At 37.1% G+C, this 17537-nt stretch overlaps 1 protein-coding gene across 1 annotated transcript; it reads left to right on the forward strand.

Annotated features, from left to right (window-relative positions):
- Window positions 1-4180: 4180 nt before the first annotated feature.
- Window positions 4181-16373, forward strand: LOC121427713 (acyl-coenzyme A thioesterase THEM4-like). The gene is made up of 5 exons (XM_041624243.1): window positions 4181-4588; window positions 5902-6318; window positions 8811-9100; window positions 11276-11392; window positions 14237-16373. Exons 2-5 carry the CDS (start codon window positions 6031-6033, stop codon window positions 14415-14417), a joined length of 876 nt encoding a protein of 291 aa, XP_041480177.1. The 5' UTR covers window positions 4181-4588; window positions 5902-6030; the 3' UTR covers window positions 14418-16373.
- The last annotated feature ends 1164 nt before the right edge of the window (window positions 16374-17537 follow it).

The raw sequence follows: 17537 nt of genomic DNA on the forward strand, positions 1-17537 counted from the left end.
GCCACCAATCGATACGCACGAAACGAACAGGCATTTCCATAATTCTTTGGCGTGTCAAGGGTTAATTGTTTGTCTCTCCTATACTTCTGTGACGCAAAAGCTACACGTGAAAACTTTTGTTGCTTCATCGCGGTCATGTTTACCCTCCGATCCTCAACCATCATTTGTTAATGAAATATTTTCATTAATCACATCGAGTCAGGTTGCTAAGGACGCCTCACTACAACATGGCAACCTGTATGGCGACTGTGTGTTTTCCCCCTTTATCTGATGTTATCTACTCTCTGTATCAGCAGGTTTTCAAGGTTGTATTCAGTGACATTGATAGTGCATTTTCCCTATTCAAAGGTGTTTTTAACTTAATTGCTAGACACCAATTTATCACTAATGATATTACCGTCATCTCTTTATTGGTTACGGCTATAGCAATGCTCGACATGATGCCCTGTTCAACCTCTACACCAGGCACTTCCATTTTATGAAAATGAACATGATGAAATAAAAGCTTTTCTAATGCCTGTTCAATTCTATTCAACTCCTCATTTACAGAGTCAATAAAAAAAATCCCCCCCCCCCAGTATAATGTCGTATACAACTCTCTTAAAAAAAACTCAGTTCGAATTAAACGAATGTCATAAAATGTACTCATCTCATTGGCTGAAAATCTAATTGAGATCGATTTCTACATTCGAGCTTCTAGCAACTGGCTAAAAATCACTAATAATCATCAAAAACTAATCGATATGAACCGATAGATCAATGTTTGTCAACTAATGTTCGAATACTTAGCTTTGGGACTGGAGCAAGTGAACATTCGGAAAATAGACAAAGGGGTTAAGTTTATGCTTTGAGTAACGACAACTCGATCTTTTCATCATTTTTGTTTGATTCCAATCTCCCTCCCCATAATAATTATGTTACGATAACAAATATTGTGAAATCAAGTCCACTGAAAAGCGACTATCGATTCGATCTCTAATAGATTAACAAGCTGAAATGTTCCCAGCTTTTTGCAGGATGGGGTGGGAAGCCCTATTGTAGCATAAATAAATCATTCCTTCGACTATTATGATTGTGAGAATTGATATGAGAATAAATACATAAGGTCAAGTCTACTCCAACAACTTCAATTTGATTTTAATAAACAGAAGTGAAAAATCAAAACAAATAATACTGTGGACACTCATCGCTATCTGATGGAAAATAATGTTTTATTACTTTAAACGCTCGTTTAATTTCACAAAATAGTTACAAGGATATTATGTAAGCAATTAAATTAGATCATACTACATATCACTATTTCTTTTGAATTTGATTACATGAAATATGAATGTATTTTCATCCTATATACGGTGTAACACATGATTTGAATCTACATGTACTTGTATAGTATGATTCATTGCAATAAAACGGCATCAAATTCGTTGCATATTAATATAATCAAACGATAGGACAGGGAAGAAAGTCTTCGTGTAACAGGTCACCCTTTGTGCATCTGAGGAAGGAAACCCATCCTACCTCAAGGCTACAGTTTGTCGCCTTTTTTCTTTTGGACAACTAAATTGATTTAGCGATTGTTGCTTGAATGCGGTGGACTGGTGCGTTAGGAAGGCAAGAGATAAATGTAGATAGAATTTACATTCCCTCTGTACAAAAAAAAAGTATCATTCATTTGACAATTAAAATAATGGTAATATCCTTCCTTTTACAGGACGATTGTGACAATATTGCGGAACACTGGTACACTAGCAATCCACCACTCCCTTCCCCCTCTCTATTCCACTCGCCCCTCTCCCTTCTCTTTCTCTATATTTAATTTCGTCATGAAATATATCGCTTGGCATCGCAAAACCATTGTCCAACGTTAAAGCTGCGTGTAAAACTTCATGACGACATAAAGGAGTTTCTGATTGCGCAAAGAGATAAAGACATAATTTATTGCGCTAAGTTTATGAGATTTTTTTATTGGTGTCTAAGGTTCAATTGCCAGGTAAGGTTCTAGGGCTAGGCAATGACACCGTTTTGATATGATGACATTTATATGTTATTTTGGGCTTCATATTACGATTTTGAAGAGGAAAATTTTTTCATAGGCTACCTTGCAAGTCGTCTGATGTGATCAATTTTTTTTCAGACAAATTCATTCTAAAAATGGATTGAGGGTGAGGTCGTTGAATCAATCACAGCGAGGGAAGTCCAGAGTACGTAGATAGCACATAAATAGTGTCCATTAATCTGGGGTCCTTTTCATAAAGAGTTGCAACTGTTGTAACTTTGCCATTAATTTATGGCAACTACCATGGCAACCTTGATTTTGATTGGCTGATGAGCCCTGTTTCCATGGTAGTTGCCATAATGTCAAAGTTACATAGTTGAAACTCACAGACAAGTTATATAATGCGAATAATTGTGTATTTTTTTTATTTCTAAGAATACCATTTTTAAAAACTCTTGGAAAGGTTTAGATGAGCTTTTGTTATTATGATTTAAAACGTTCGATACGTTTTAAATAAGTCACTAGGACAGTGATTTTTTTCTGGGAAGGGGGGTAGTGTAACGAAGTTGAATTTCGTGTTACCAAGGAGATATCATATCTCCTTGGTATTACACTTATTACTATCAAGGAGTATCAGCATTCTCAGTGTAAAAGGAGCCTTTTGAGCAATAAATTAAATTGCATAGCCCTTGGCCAGTTGGCATAGTTTGCGGGTTTGTTTACATCCCGGCCGCTTGCATGATTGCGTTTCTTCCTAGTCCCAGCATTCCCAGCTAAGGTGAGACTCTGCTTATGATCTGGGTCTCTCTCGTCAAACATGTCAAGAGGGATTGTCCTCTTACGTGATGGCAGAGACGGAGGAAAGTCACGGTTCCTCTGTCGCGTGCGGCCTTCACCCAGTGATGACAGAATGATCTCTAGCGCGTGCGACCTCGCCTGACCTCACGCGCTGAGGACAGATCGGTTACGAGCTCGCATATCAGCAGAACATGCACAAGTATTACGTAACAGCAGACGCGTGCGGCACTTCGCTCAGCGATCACTGACCTCACGCTGAGGACAGATCTTCTTATTCTGTGAGTCCAGGGTCTACCCAGTGTGCTATAACAGCAGAAAAAACTGACGCTCAGTCCCCCTAGCTTGGGAGAAGAGTATAGGCCCTAGAAAATATCACAAGGATGGTTGCTCAATGACAGTAAGAGTTAAGATCTAGAAAAAAAAATATGAAAGGCGAGTTTTCTGGATTACTGGGATTGTCCTAAAGTTGATTTCATTTCCAATCGACTGTCGTTAGATTGTGTCTTACTCTTTGAAAACGTCGGAAGTGACATGTTTAAAGGAGTATAGGCCTTAATTCTTCGGGCTGAAAAATACTTGCATAAAGTAGAATTCATAAAATGCTGAAAATTTCATCACAATATCATAACAAATGCTAACGAAGTTATTGAATTTCAAAGTTAAGCAATATTTTGTGAAAACAGTTATACGCACGTCGTCATGAATATTCATTAGTTGGGCTGATGATGTCACATCCACACTTTCCTTTTTCTTATGTTACTACATAAAATCATAAATATTTCATTTTTTCATACATGTGTAAATGATGCATTTCCATTATGATGAAATAAGTTGCGGCAGTAAATAACTAATGCACTTAATCAGTTGCCAATTCAATTGTTTTAGTTTTTGGTAGATTTTTTTTAATAAACCTAATTTCATATAACAAAATACAAAAGAACAAGCGGGGAAATGACATCATCAGCCCACCAAACAAATATTCAGAAAGTCATGCCTAGAACTGTTTCACCGGAATAATGCAAATCTTTAAAATTCAATAACTTCGTTATTTGTTATCCGATTTTTATCAAATTTTTAGCTTTTTGATTTGTGAATATTACTGTATTTATTAAGATATGATGTATATATCTTTAGCCTGGACCATCCCTTTATCGTTGTGATCGTAAGGTGTTTTTTGGGGGTGGGGGCTCATGAGCATACCTCTTTGTTACTTGATAGGCCTACAAATATCTTGCTACCTGACCGTTTCCTTCTGTAACTGACTAAGCCGGTGACTAAGCTAGGCAGGTATTAGTCTGGAAACATACACCCTTATTGAAAGTTTGGTAAACAAGTGGGTCTTGACACAAGACTAGCGCATATGAAAATAGTTGTAGGGCCTTCAGTCATTGTGTGCATACAGGCCACTTAACTTGATATGTGAAGGGTTTGCACAGTAGACTATGCCGGTATGTCGTGTATATGGGGCAAAGTTCACGCTATATTCTAGCTCGGATCGATCCCGCGTTGAAAATTGCAAGTCATATTGATTTGGAATACAATATTTGCACAAGCACATCTATCCGTTTCGCCGTAGAATTACATGTAGTTGCTGGCATGCACAATTCACATGATGTAGGTAGCTATGCTGGTACGGGCTCTACAATATACACATGCGAACAGAAGTATAAGAAAGAGATACATGTAATTATGCATATGCGCCCACTCGATGTACATTAGGATGGTATATGCTCCTCTGGGACCGGAAAGGTGTATCGGTTATTTTCGCTATTTGACTTCAAAGTTCGGGATCAGGTAAGTCTACCAACTTTCTAAACATACAAGGCGATTCACATCTGCTCTTGTGGCGGGGAAATTGAATTTTGATCTACAGACATGCATGCACATGCACTGAGCAGAGGATCTCTTTTGACTAGATCGGATGTCGAGTGTCCTGTCAGCGGATGCGGAACCCTATTATAGTCTGCAGTCACAGATTGGTTTTCACAATTCGCATAGTGCATGAATGCAGAGTCTGAAGTATTGAGACTAGATTCACTTTGCACTCAGACCATGAACCTATAGGTCCATGATCAGACATATAGTTTGGAGTCCAGCTAGTCTTCACTCTAGACTAGTCGACTCAGTGCTTGCAGACTAGGTGAATTACTGCCAATCATTGGCGGCGGAAGCCAGAAAATTTAGGGGGTGTCCACCTGAAATTTTGGGATGTACACAGGTAAAAAATTTGACAAGCGCCCCCAAAAAAGGTTTTGAACCTAAATTTTATGAGTTGCTAACCAAAAAATTTTTGACAAGCAAAAAAAAAAAGTCATCAACCTAAATTTTAGGGCGGAAAACACACGTTTCAGGGGGGTCCACCTGAATTTAGGGGGGGGGGGACGCAGGAAAAAAGAAAAAAAAGTTATCAAAAAATGTAGGGGGGACACGTCCCCCCCCCCCCCCCCCCGCTTCCGCCGCCTATGCTGCCAATGAGAAACTGCATTGGCAATAATTCACCTAGTATATGCGAGTACAACTTATCTCCTGCTGGATTTAAAATAGCAAGAGCAATTGAAATATATTAAGTCCTTTAAGTTTTTTTTATTATAGAGTAGGCCTATATCGAGGTGATGGCGTCAACAACAAAAAAACACTTTTTTGGGGGGGGCATTTCAGCCTTTTGATATCGTATTCTGGTAGAGCATGATGAAAAAAAAACACTTCCAAAATTTTGTGAAAATCGGTCCATTGGGGCCCGAGATATGATTTCGTGAATATATATACTTATATAGCCCCATTGAAGTCAATGTATTATTGGCCTGATTCCATGACTTTTAGAACCATGCAGGCCAATATTAAATAGATTGACTTCAATATGGGGCTTATTATACATTCATGAGGTCATATCTTGAGGCCCCACGGACCGATTCCCACCATATTTCATTTAGGTTGTGGGGGTTTTCATCATGCTAAAAACGCTGAAATGCAAAAAGTGAAATGTGATGACGTCACGCACGATACTCTATTGTGCTAAAAGAGAATTGCATCCATGGTACAAAAGCAGAACTTTATCCATTTTTGATCGAGATGAACCGTTTTTTTCTGTTACCTATATATATATATAGCTGCACCTTCACTATATCAGAGGAAGGGGTCAACGTGGCGCCGCTGACATAATCTGAGATCCGGAAAAACACTATTCTTCGTAGGAAATCTAATTCAGCTTAACTGACGCATATATATACAGATTCGCAATGACTTCCAATCTGCTGAGCATCAACTTCCTACGGCAGTTGATACGCCATGAGCAACGTCTCAACCAAACATCGACATTTCATAAGACTCTAAGCAGGAGTTTCAGGACACCTTCAACAGGGCGGAAGGCATCATCCAGACCGACCAATGTATTGAAGGTTGCGGGGGTGTGCCTAACCGGTGGTGCAGCAGCTCTTTTTGTCGCAACGAACTGGAAAGGAGTCACCAGAATGTTTTCATCGCTATGCTATCGAGATAATTTTTCGCCTTTTCAACTAGTTTTAAAAGTAAGTTCTTTGTTTTCCACATTTTGAGCCATATGAAATGAATCGAATAAATAGATCATTTCCTTTTCTTATTGACAGCAATCGGGTCACTATAGTAACTGCCCTACTTTCAAAATAGTTGTAAGTAATAAACTTGTAAATTCCGGTATAAGAACAAAATAATTATGCATACCTGTGGCCAATACATAAACACAATGGTCCGCTATACACCAGAGTTGTGATTTTTTTGCCCGGAAAAAGAAATCAATTTGTAAAATGTAAACACAATTAGATAATTTTCGGTTAATACCGTCAGTATAAATATATGTTTCTGCTTTCAATTTGTCAAGAGGGTCACGATCTCGAATCAGATTCACTCCTTGGTTCATATCAAAAACGTAGAAATTGGTCCTACATTCGTCCATCATTAATCGTAATCACAAATGAAAAAAAAGAGGAGTGCACACATTAATAAATCTGAAAGAGAAAAAATGAACGCTAAAGACGTGTAATTTGGAATGAATACTTTATTAATATTGAATACTTAATTATTGACTATTTATCATTGGTGATAATACAATCGCTTTTGTATGCATGCAGGGCGAAAAGAGAAGTGGTGAAATTACAGTCTTGAGGAACACCTAGATCAAAAAATGATTTTGTTGACAGAATTCAGATTATTGCGCTTGACCCGTTGCTGTGGTCTGTCTACACTGAAATTATGAATAATCCCGACAAGACAGGTAGACATTCATATTGAGTAGTTTATCTATCAGTATGTGAGATAGTATGGTTATTGGGTGATTTGTTGCTGGGATGGCAGCTGGTCACAGAATTATTTATTGAATGAAGAGGACTGTTCTGAAAGCGTGGATTGTGCAAATAAGGGTTTAAAAGGGCGGCAAATTAGGGACATTCTAACAAAGCACCTCAGAAGAAAAAAAATGATTCCGGGAAATCGTCTAGATACTTAACTGTTTTTTATAAAAAGAAAATGTCCATAAATAAATATATTTTTGATATTCATCTAACACATCCCCGGCTCTTTTTCTCCCTCTCTCACTTCATACTTCACTCCCTCTTTTAAGCTCTCTATTTCTTTCTTTCTATCTATCCATCTATCTACATATTTATCTGTATATACTCTCTAATTTCCTTAGAGTTAAAAAGATTGCGATCGGGACTAATCCAAAGTTGGATTGAACTTTCCACTGTAGGCCTAATAGATTTAGAATTTAAGATCTTATTAGATTGAAACTTTCGATCTAATTTTGGATTGGTCCATGACCACAATCTATAAGATTGAATTTCAATCTACAGAATTTAAGTAGGCCTACTCACATATAATTATCTAAGAGCAAAGTTTTCCCTGCTTGCTCTGGCAAAGAACTCTCCTTTGAGAGAAAGGTGTTTATGGGCGATACTATTTATAAGAATAGGGGAAGGCGGGGTAAGTTGTGACAGTTTTTGCTTTTTGCATGTTAGAATTGATATGATTAATAATCTTGTCGAAATAAGTACCTTGCCTTAAAATTTCATTCTTCTGAAATATTTTCCACCTATATATAACTTTCTATCCCCACACTGAAAGTCATCGTGACCTTTGAAAAAAACAATGTCAAATGGCTCAACTTGCCCCATATATGGGGTAAGTTTGAGCCACCTTCTGGGGTAAGTTGAGCCACAAAAACTATGTACAAAATGTATGGAGGGGAGAACCAGCATGTCAATTTTTTGTTTAAAGTCTTTTCACTTGCTAATTCTCTATAAATACTAACATCCTGTAAAAGGAAAAGAGCAGTCATGTAAATTTACTCCTTTCAGCCTGCATTTCAATCGATTTTTATGGTTTGTTTGCTTTTTAAGATACATTACCATAGGAATTACCATGGGTCAACTTGCCCCATGCTGTTTGGCTCAACTTACCCCAGTCCGAACTTAGTGCGATAATTTTGTATCCACACATTTATTATGCATCCATCATATAAAAGACTATGACAAGAATGAAGATCCATATCTGGACTAATAATGTTGTTATGTCTTTATTATATTTAAAGACGTATGTGTTTATAAAGCACTTATATATTTCACACTCTTTTTTACTTTTTTGGCTGAAATTAATATTTTTCCCTCTAAAAAATTACTTTTTGTTTCAAAGTTGGAAACATTATGGTGGGGTTAGGGGTTATGCTATGGGTCATCAATACATGACACCACCACAATGTCTGACTCATTCATTATTGGCCTGGGGCTGGTGGCTCAACTTGCCCCTATGTTCAACTTACCCCGCCTTCCCCTATATTTTAAAGGGGCTGCTGATACCAGCTCCGCTTTATGGTGCCTCCTCAATACGTAACCTGTTTGCATGACATGTAGAAATTATCAGTTTTCTTAATGTTTTTTTAGCTTCCTATACCAAGATATATGAAACCAAACATTATATTTCAGTCCTTGAAAATGGACATAAACGAAATTAAATGAAATCTATCTTTCTAATCTATTTCTGGTGCCAGAGATCTCTCTGTGCCCCGGGAAATCCGAAGGGCACTCCCGAACGGGACCTTCCCGGTTGGACCCCGAGGACGAAGGAGCTTTACGAGGACTATCAGAGACAGCTTCTCCGGGACTCCACGGGCTGGAAAGAGATGCTCAACTCGGTGAGCAGGGAGAGAAACAAACGGCTCTATACGCTTAATCACCCAGAATACGGCGCCACCTTTGAATACGTCATGTTCTCCAACGAGGAGCAGAAGAAAAGCATATCCGTCGTGCAGTTTGGAGAGAAGGTCCAGGGGCCTCCGGGGTGAGAAGAACTGCGAGATATACTTTCCGTCCTTCTCCTATTTGCACTGTCAGGGAGTTTCGCACCGCAACGCGTAACCAATTGCAGAACACAGTAAATCTATTAATTGATTATGCCTATCAGAATTAATGACAAAGAACAGCTGGGAGGTCTGTGTCGAAAATTGGTAAACCGGAACATCAGGTTCGGCGTAAGTTTCGGAGCTGACGAATTATTGCAAATAGGCAGTTTGTCCAGAGACCAAGACGAAACTTTAAAAACTGCGGTGTTAAAACTAACACCAATTGGTGTTCATAGAGGACCACACCCTGAGGTGTTAAAATTACACCAAAGAGATTAAATATAACACCAAATAGTGTAAATGTAACAACAAAATGTGTTGTAATAACACCTATAGGTGTAAAACCAACACCACCTATTTAACACCGGTGTAAAATAACTGGTGTGGTCCTCTATGTACACGGTTAACACCACAGTTTGTGCTGTGTGCTGTTTTGATTCACCAATTTTTGACAAAGACTTCTTGGTTGTTCTCTGTCAGGAAGGGCATTTGACAATATATTTGTTTACGTTCTTGAATGCGTTCTGCTTCGCAATGCGAACACCCTCTATATTGTCGAGTTGTCAACAAGACCAAAGTCACTCCACACAAGCTGAAATGTGCATGTTAATTAAACCAAACTGAAGTTGGTACACTGTAAAAACCGCGGTGTTAAAACTGACACCATTGGTGTTGATAGAGGACCACACCCTGAGGTGTTAAAATTACACCCTAGAGATTAAACATAGCACTAAAGAGTGTAAATGTAACAAAAGGTGTTGTAATAACACCTATAGGTGTAAAACGAACACCACCAATTTAACACCGGTGTAAAATAACTGGTGTGGTCCTCTATGTAGACTGGTTAACACCACAGTTTTTGCTGTGTATATTCTGTCTCTTATTATGTCTTATACTAACGCTCTTTGTCGGGGGTAATCGGATTTGATGTCAGTCCCAAATTTTTGAAGCAGATTAATCCCACTGATATTGGCTGTGACGTCAAACAGCCGCTACAAACGGTCGTGACCAGCCGCGGCGGTTTGCTGTATTAGAAATGCCCCCCACCCACCCACCCAAACAATCACCTGGGGAGCGTTTCATCAATATTTTCATCCGACAAGTTGTCAGATCTGACATCTTTCCATAATTTTGATTGGCTGAGAGGCACTGTTCCTATGGTAACTTCGGATAAAACGTCTGACAAGTCCTTTCATGAAACGCCCCTCCACCCAGGTATCACGTACATGTATCTTCATCATTTTACTTGATCCTTCGATCATTGTGTGCAAGTCAGAGGTGACGACAGAATATCCGTCTTTCACACGCTTTTCCAAGTATATTTTGCTTTCTTAAATCGTTGTATAAGTTCTTTATATTCGTAATAACAGTTTTCATCAAACGAATCTAGAGTAACTAAACAAGGAACTTGACACTATCAGCGTGATTATACAATTTGGAGTAAAAATTGAATTTGGAAATTTCAGAAATATCCAATAATCATCCCCGAAAACCTTTAATTGCGTCATAGCTCCCCGATACCCCTCTTCAGCAGCGGCAATAATCATCTCCAAGATGACCCTTTTTCAGTAACCAGCAGGTCTTAAATTATTATATTCTCCTTTATAAACCAATTAAAAATTAAACACTACTTTGAAACCTTTCCTGTTTCGTTCTCTATCCTCTCTTCTTCAATGTAAAAAAAAAACGCTATTTAATATTTTAATCACATTGTTTAAGCACACACACGCACGTTACTCTAACAACTTTTGTTCAAAGCTTTAAACAAGTTACTAAAAAAAGTCTAAACAATTTTTCAAACGTTCTCTCGGTTTAGGCAATTGCTTTAGAAAAATTAAGCAACACTCTAAAAATCAAGGATTTATAATAAATCCAGATCGGCTGTAGATAGTGACCGGTCAAATTTTGATTTATTTTAAATCTTTAGGATTATCTTTCAAATCTTTTAGATTTATATTTAAATCTACAAGGTTTAAAACTTAATCTAATATCGGCTGCTTACTATTCACAGACGATCTGGATTTAGTTTAAATGCTTGATTTTTAGAGTGAACTTGAATTTGTTGTTAAGAATGGCAGGCTCTAAACAAGGTGTTAATTTTGATTATTTCATAGATATGTCCACGGAGGAGCTATAGCAACGATTGGTGACGTCTGCGCTGGAGTCCTCATCCATGAGGGCCTAAATATCAAGACGTGTGTTACTGCAAATCTAAGTGTCAATTATAAAAAGTATGTACCGTTTTTTTTTTTTTTTTTTTGGGGGGGTATTTATTTGTTTACTTCTTATATCATACATTGTGAACATTCTGGAGTGGCTAGGGGAGGCACATGTTTTCTCATTGTTCATCTCAACCGTCGTCAATGGTACTGTTTTTGTGCTCATGATAATTTGAGAATACGGATTGCCAAGTTCTCTGGGGACAATATTTGGAGAGGGGGTTGCTCAGATCATTTGGGGAGGGGGGGGGGTGTCAAGCAAAATACCTACATTTTATTTGAGCATACCAACCTGATTTCCAGGGGTAGTGCTAATGGTGTATAACTAATGCAGCACCCAAGAAAAATGTTGGGGTTGCTTCACCATCCCACATCCCAGGGCCATGCTTAATTTTTGTGGATCTAATGAATTATTGGAGTCAAGGTCATTGTAATGAACGTAACTATAATGCAAGTTCGCGAGTAATCGAAGTCAGTTTATGGATGAAATTCAAACTGTGCCAATGTATTCTCTGTCCTCGAACTCTCCACGTGAAGTCTTTTCATCCATTAATATGCTTCTAAACAGGAATGAGCATGTCCTACCGGACACATCATCATCTTGTAAATTGGCCAATGCATTTTGCAGATACTTCACTTCGAAGATCAAAAACATTCGTCGTCTTATTGATGATCAGAATGCGGCACCTTTGGACAATTCTGCATCAGGACCGGATCCCCCTTGTGAACTATCACAGTTTTGCACTTTAACTGAAGAAGAAGTCTTAAAATTAATAAAGAGATCGTCATCCAAATCGAGCCCTGCAGATCCGCTACCGACATGGCTTTTGAAACGTCACATTTCATCATTCCTCCCCACTCTGACTGAACTCATTAATGCTTCGCTGTCAACAGGGACATTTCCAGCGGCTCTTGGCTCAGCTGTTATCACGCCAGTTTTAAAAAAAACATCACTTGACAAAAATAATCTACAAAACTACCGGCCAGTGTCAAACATTCGCTACTACGGGAATGCATTATCATCACCAATGCATTATCGTACTCTTCAAAACGTCTCTTTGAGCATTGATGAACATTCCTTATCTCCATCAGACTCTATTCGTATTCTTGGTTGTGTTCTAGATAAACATATGACAATGTCAGATCAAGTTACTAGTGTGTCTAAGTCAGTTAATTACCACCTTCGAAATATTAATAGAATCAGAAAGTTTATTGATAATGATACATGTCATACTGCTGTTAGGTTGCTTGTTACATCTAGATTGGATTATTGTAATTCTCTCTATAATGGTGTCACCTCTCAGAACCTAGATCGTCTACAAAAATTACAGAACAAAGCAGCTAGGGTAATTTACTGTCAACCATCATATACACAGACAACTCCCCTGATAAGAGAATTACACTGGTTGAAAGTAAAAAAAACGAATTGAGCATAAGTCTCTGACTATCACATTCAAATGTCTTAATGATCAAGCTCCATCATACCTGTCAAACCTCCTAACAGTTCGCCAATCAATGTACAACACTCGGTCATCATCACATATCCCTCTTCACATCCCCCGAACATTCAAATTAGTAGGTGATAGGTCATTTGCTGTGTTTGCCCCAAATATTGGAATAGATTGCCCCATAAACTTAGACAATGTTCTTCTACTGATGTGTTTAAGAAGATGCTTAAATCTCATTTGTTTTAACATGTTTAATATATTGCAATAGTGTTTCATTTTGTGTAGTTTTGTTTTAAGTTTTTACTGATTGTATTTGTTTGTCATTTGTACAGCGCTTTGTAACTTTTGAAAAAGCGCTTAATAAGAATGAATTATTATTATTATTATTCGCATATCAGTGATATGATGAGGGTCACATAAGTTAAAAGGGCATAAGTCACAAAAGTCATCATCGTGCATGGTGCACAGTACAGTAGTGATCACTGCTTAAGGACAAGTCCACCCCAACAAAAAATTGATTTGAATAGAAAAAGGAATATCCAACAAGCCTAACACTGAAAATTTCATCAAAATCGGAAGTAAAATAAGTTATTACATTTTAAAGTTTCGTTAATTTCATTAAAAGAAACAGTTATATAAACATCCAGGTCGGTATGCTAATGAGGAGACTGATGACGTCATCCACTCACTGTTTCTTTTGTATTTCATTATATGAAATATTCTAATTTTCTCATCATTGTCAAGTGAAACAAGGATTAATTACTCCCAGAACATGTTTAATTTGAATTGTTTTAACATTTTATACTTCAGTCAAGTTGGTCCTTATCATCAAATCTATAGAAAAATGAAATATTGTATAATTCAAACAATAAAAAACAAAAGAAAGAGTGAGGGACACCATCGACTGTCTCATTTGCATGTCACTGAATTGTGCATATAATTGTTTTGTGAAAAATAAGCGAAACTTTAAAATATCATAACTTTCTTATTTTACTTCCGATTTTGATGAAATTTTCAGCATAATACTAGTTTATTTTTTGTCTATTTATTAAAATCAACATATGTCTTGGGTGGACATGACCTTTAAGTTAAAATTTGGTGGGGGAAAAAGGACTATAATATTAGCAGCCCTGCATCCAGCATAGGGAAGCTGATGTGACCAGAATTGGAAGGGCTTGAGACTTTGAGGTAAAAAGTCGCTCATGCAACATGACCAATGATTTTTATGTTCTCCTTAAAACATTTAATGGCTTGATTTGAAAAAGGCCCATGCTTCATTCTTAATGGAAATGAAATTCAAATGAAGTGGATTCAGAGTGCCCTCTCAAAAGGTTGTTATGACTTTATAATACAGAAAAATAAATGTGTTAAAATTTAGTTTTCTTATTTCACTGCTTTTGTCTTTCAGGCCTTTACCTCTAAATTCCACTATCGTTATAGAGACTGTAGTGGACAAGATAGATGGGCGGAAGTATTTCACAACAAGCATCTTCAAGAGTCCTGATGGTAGCAAAATCTACGACACTGTCACGACTGTTTTCGTAGATGTTTCTTATTATTCAAAGAAGGAATCGGCAGCAAAAAGCTAAATAAACTTAGTATGTTTTGTCACTAAAATTCTATAGTGTCGTCACTTGAAATGTTAAGGAAAAAAAATTCTTCCAATTCATTATAATATTTTGATTTGTTGTAACTATACAATTTATGATGTATCATCGGTCATGGAACCTTGATATTTATTGGCTGTTGTGCAATTTTTAACATGGGAACTAGTGACCATCAATTAAAGAGTTGACATTGATAGTATGTTTTTATATGACAAGTGTCTGTCAAGTAGTAGACTCAATTTATTACACCACTTGTATCTAGTTCCCACTGTCAAGTTTTGCACCATGATTGAAACCGTGGTCTAAACTGTAAAGTAATCGTAGTGGTTGTGTCAGATCTTGGCAATCATTTTAGCTGTAGAAACAGAAAGAATTGGACAACTCAGAGATTTCTGCAATCAACTACGAAAGGCCAATCGGGTAATGATAATAGCAGGGCCCGCCGGGAGAACATTTCTTGGAAATGAAATGGCTACCCTTGGTAAATATATTATCATTATTGTTACTATCGTAACGGATCGCACAACGGTTGGAACGAGGTATTAGAGAATAAAAATCAGCTTGTATCTCTCAAAGCCATTGCAGAAAAAAAATCAAGAGCTAAAATGATAGATTTTAAATTCTTAGTACTCATCAAGATTCCTGGAAGGTCATTGATATTATGCCTACAAGATGAATTGAGAGATATTCTCCTATAGTTCTTTGTAAGGTTATTCTAGATGTATTCAAGTTTGCTGCAGCTGCTAGGGGTCTTTATTTCACAAAGTTTCTTGCCAGTGAAACCACTGCTTCTGATTGGCAGACTATATGTTGCAATTGAAAATCAAAACACTGAAAAAGAAGCTTCAGAAACAAATTTCTTCATAATTAAACATATTTTTTCAACAATTACTGGTACTTATCGTAATCCATGAAACGGGGTCAAGCAAAGGTAAATGAAATATGTGATCCACTTACTATTAACAGGATTAAGATCAAATGTAGAGTATCTTTGTTTTAGATTTATAGTACTTTCCTTCAACATACTTGCTACCTAAAAATCTTGATTTACATAAAGAAATTTTCATTTTCTTTTAATTTGCTTTGAAAGATGGCATTGACTGATAAACAGAGTCATCAACATCTACAAATCCTTGATCATTGTCTTTAAATTTTAGAATCTGGGATGCTTTTCATTAGAATTTGTTGTCTTCCAAGTTGTCGGATAAGACACAATTTTCAGAGGTTTAATGGACAAGAAGAACAGTTGGCCGGGTGTTGCTGTGATAACTGTCAGCTAATAAAAACTTATCGGTGTCAACGAATGTAAGAAACGGTTCCATTACTTCTAAGTTTGTAAAACGCTTGTCAAATTTGAAACTTTTTAAAGGGAAAAATACTGATATTTTGAAAGATAAGAAATATTTTAGAGGAGGTAAATCCTTGTGAAGTTTGATTGATGTGTTCAGTCATCTACATAAGGAATGTATTGTTTATTAATGCTGCATTTTCATTTATCGATACTATTTATAATACTTCTTAAAATGTAATGAATATCATTCTAACAATCTATGATACTGAACTGAATCCATTATAACCGGTGCTAAGGGTGCTTGCCTGTATATATGTTTATAATTATGATTCAATGTCAGGGTTTTTTAATTCAAATGTCTTAAACAATGAATGTGTACTGATTACTTGTCAACGGATGCACAAAGGATTTTAAAGCAGACAGGGATGATGATGCTCAAAGATGTACAAGTAGATAAAACTAGGAACATGGGACAATCCTCATGAAATATTCTGATAATTTAGGAAGTGAATTGTGTTTTATAATACTTATTTTGTGGATATTTCCACTTTCAGTTTTCAGAGTACTGCAGCTTTATGTGGTGAATTAATGACAATCATAGGGAGTAAGGAATCCAAATAAGACGTTTTTCTATGTTTGTTCGGAAAATCTTTAGAATAAAGAACTTATTATGTAGTATTTCCCGAGCTATACTTTTTTTCCTTCTGATTATAAATGAAGTTGATTCCCCAAAAATAACCAACCAACTGCTGAGATAGGGAGCAAGAGAGAGAGGGGGGGGGAGTAAAGAGGGGGGGGGGGGGCGGGTAATGAACACGGAATTTCCGCTCAGTGCCTCTAATTATCTCATTTCAGCATACACAAAAAAACAATAGGGAATACTGGATCACTGCTGTGTAATACAGAGTAGCATTTCTGCTCAGTGCCTTTTCCTTGCCAATCCTCCTAATTTACGCAAAGATGATGATCCAAAGCATTTATATTGCACCATATTTCTGTTAAAAACAATCATAGGTGCAGGCTCATGAAGCTAAAATAAGTGAGTTTTAAGAGATGATTTGAAGAGTTTAATGTCAATTTCATGGAATGAAGAATGGAGTGAAGTCCAGAGGCGTGAAGCAAGAGATGAAAAGGCACGGTCTCCATACCCCTGTAGGTGTGTGATGGGCACACGAAGAGTGACACCAATACCAGAAGAGTGCAAGCCAGGATGGACACGGCATTGTTCTTTTAGGGAAGTCACATAACCAGGAACCATGGACAGCCTTGAAAGTCGGGAGAAGGGTTTTTAATTTGATCCTGCACTAATTGGTCATAATTCTTTGTAGACACAAAACAATGGGAAATGTCGGAAATCTGATGTGGAAAAACGCAGAGGGATATTTCTGTTCAGTGCCTTTTCCGCACCAATACTACGCTTTTCGGCAAAGACTTTGGGGGAATTGGGGAAAAAGGTATTGCGAAAGACGTTAGTGGGAACCTGCTATAGGCCACGGCAGAGACTTTTCTTAAAGGGATGCTCCGGGATTAAAATATTTATATCTAAATAAAGAGTAAAATTTACAGAGCAAAATGCAGAAAATTTAATCAAAATCTGATAACATATAGCTATTTATTTGGTTTAAAGTTTAGCAATATATTGTGAAAACAGTTATATGAATATTCATTAGATGGACTGATGATGTCACATCCCCACTTTCCTTTTTCTTATGTTATTACATGAAATCATATTTGTTTCACTTTTCATATATGGGTGAATGATATGTCTCCCTTCTAATGAAATAAGTTACAGTAATGAATATCTAATGCAA

The sequence above is a fragment of the Lytechinus variegatus genome, chromosome 14 (assembly GCF_018143015.1).
Source record: "Lytechinus variegatus isolate NC3 chromosome 14, Lvar_3.0, whole genome shotgun sequence".
Classification (NCBI taxonomy): Eukaryota; Metazoa; Echinodermata; class Echinoidea; order Temnopleuroida; family Toxopneustidae; genus Lytechinus; species Lytechinus variegatus.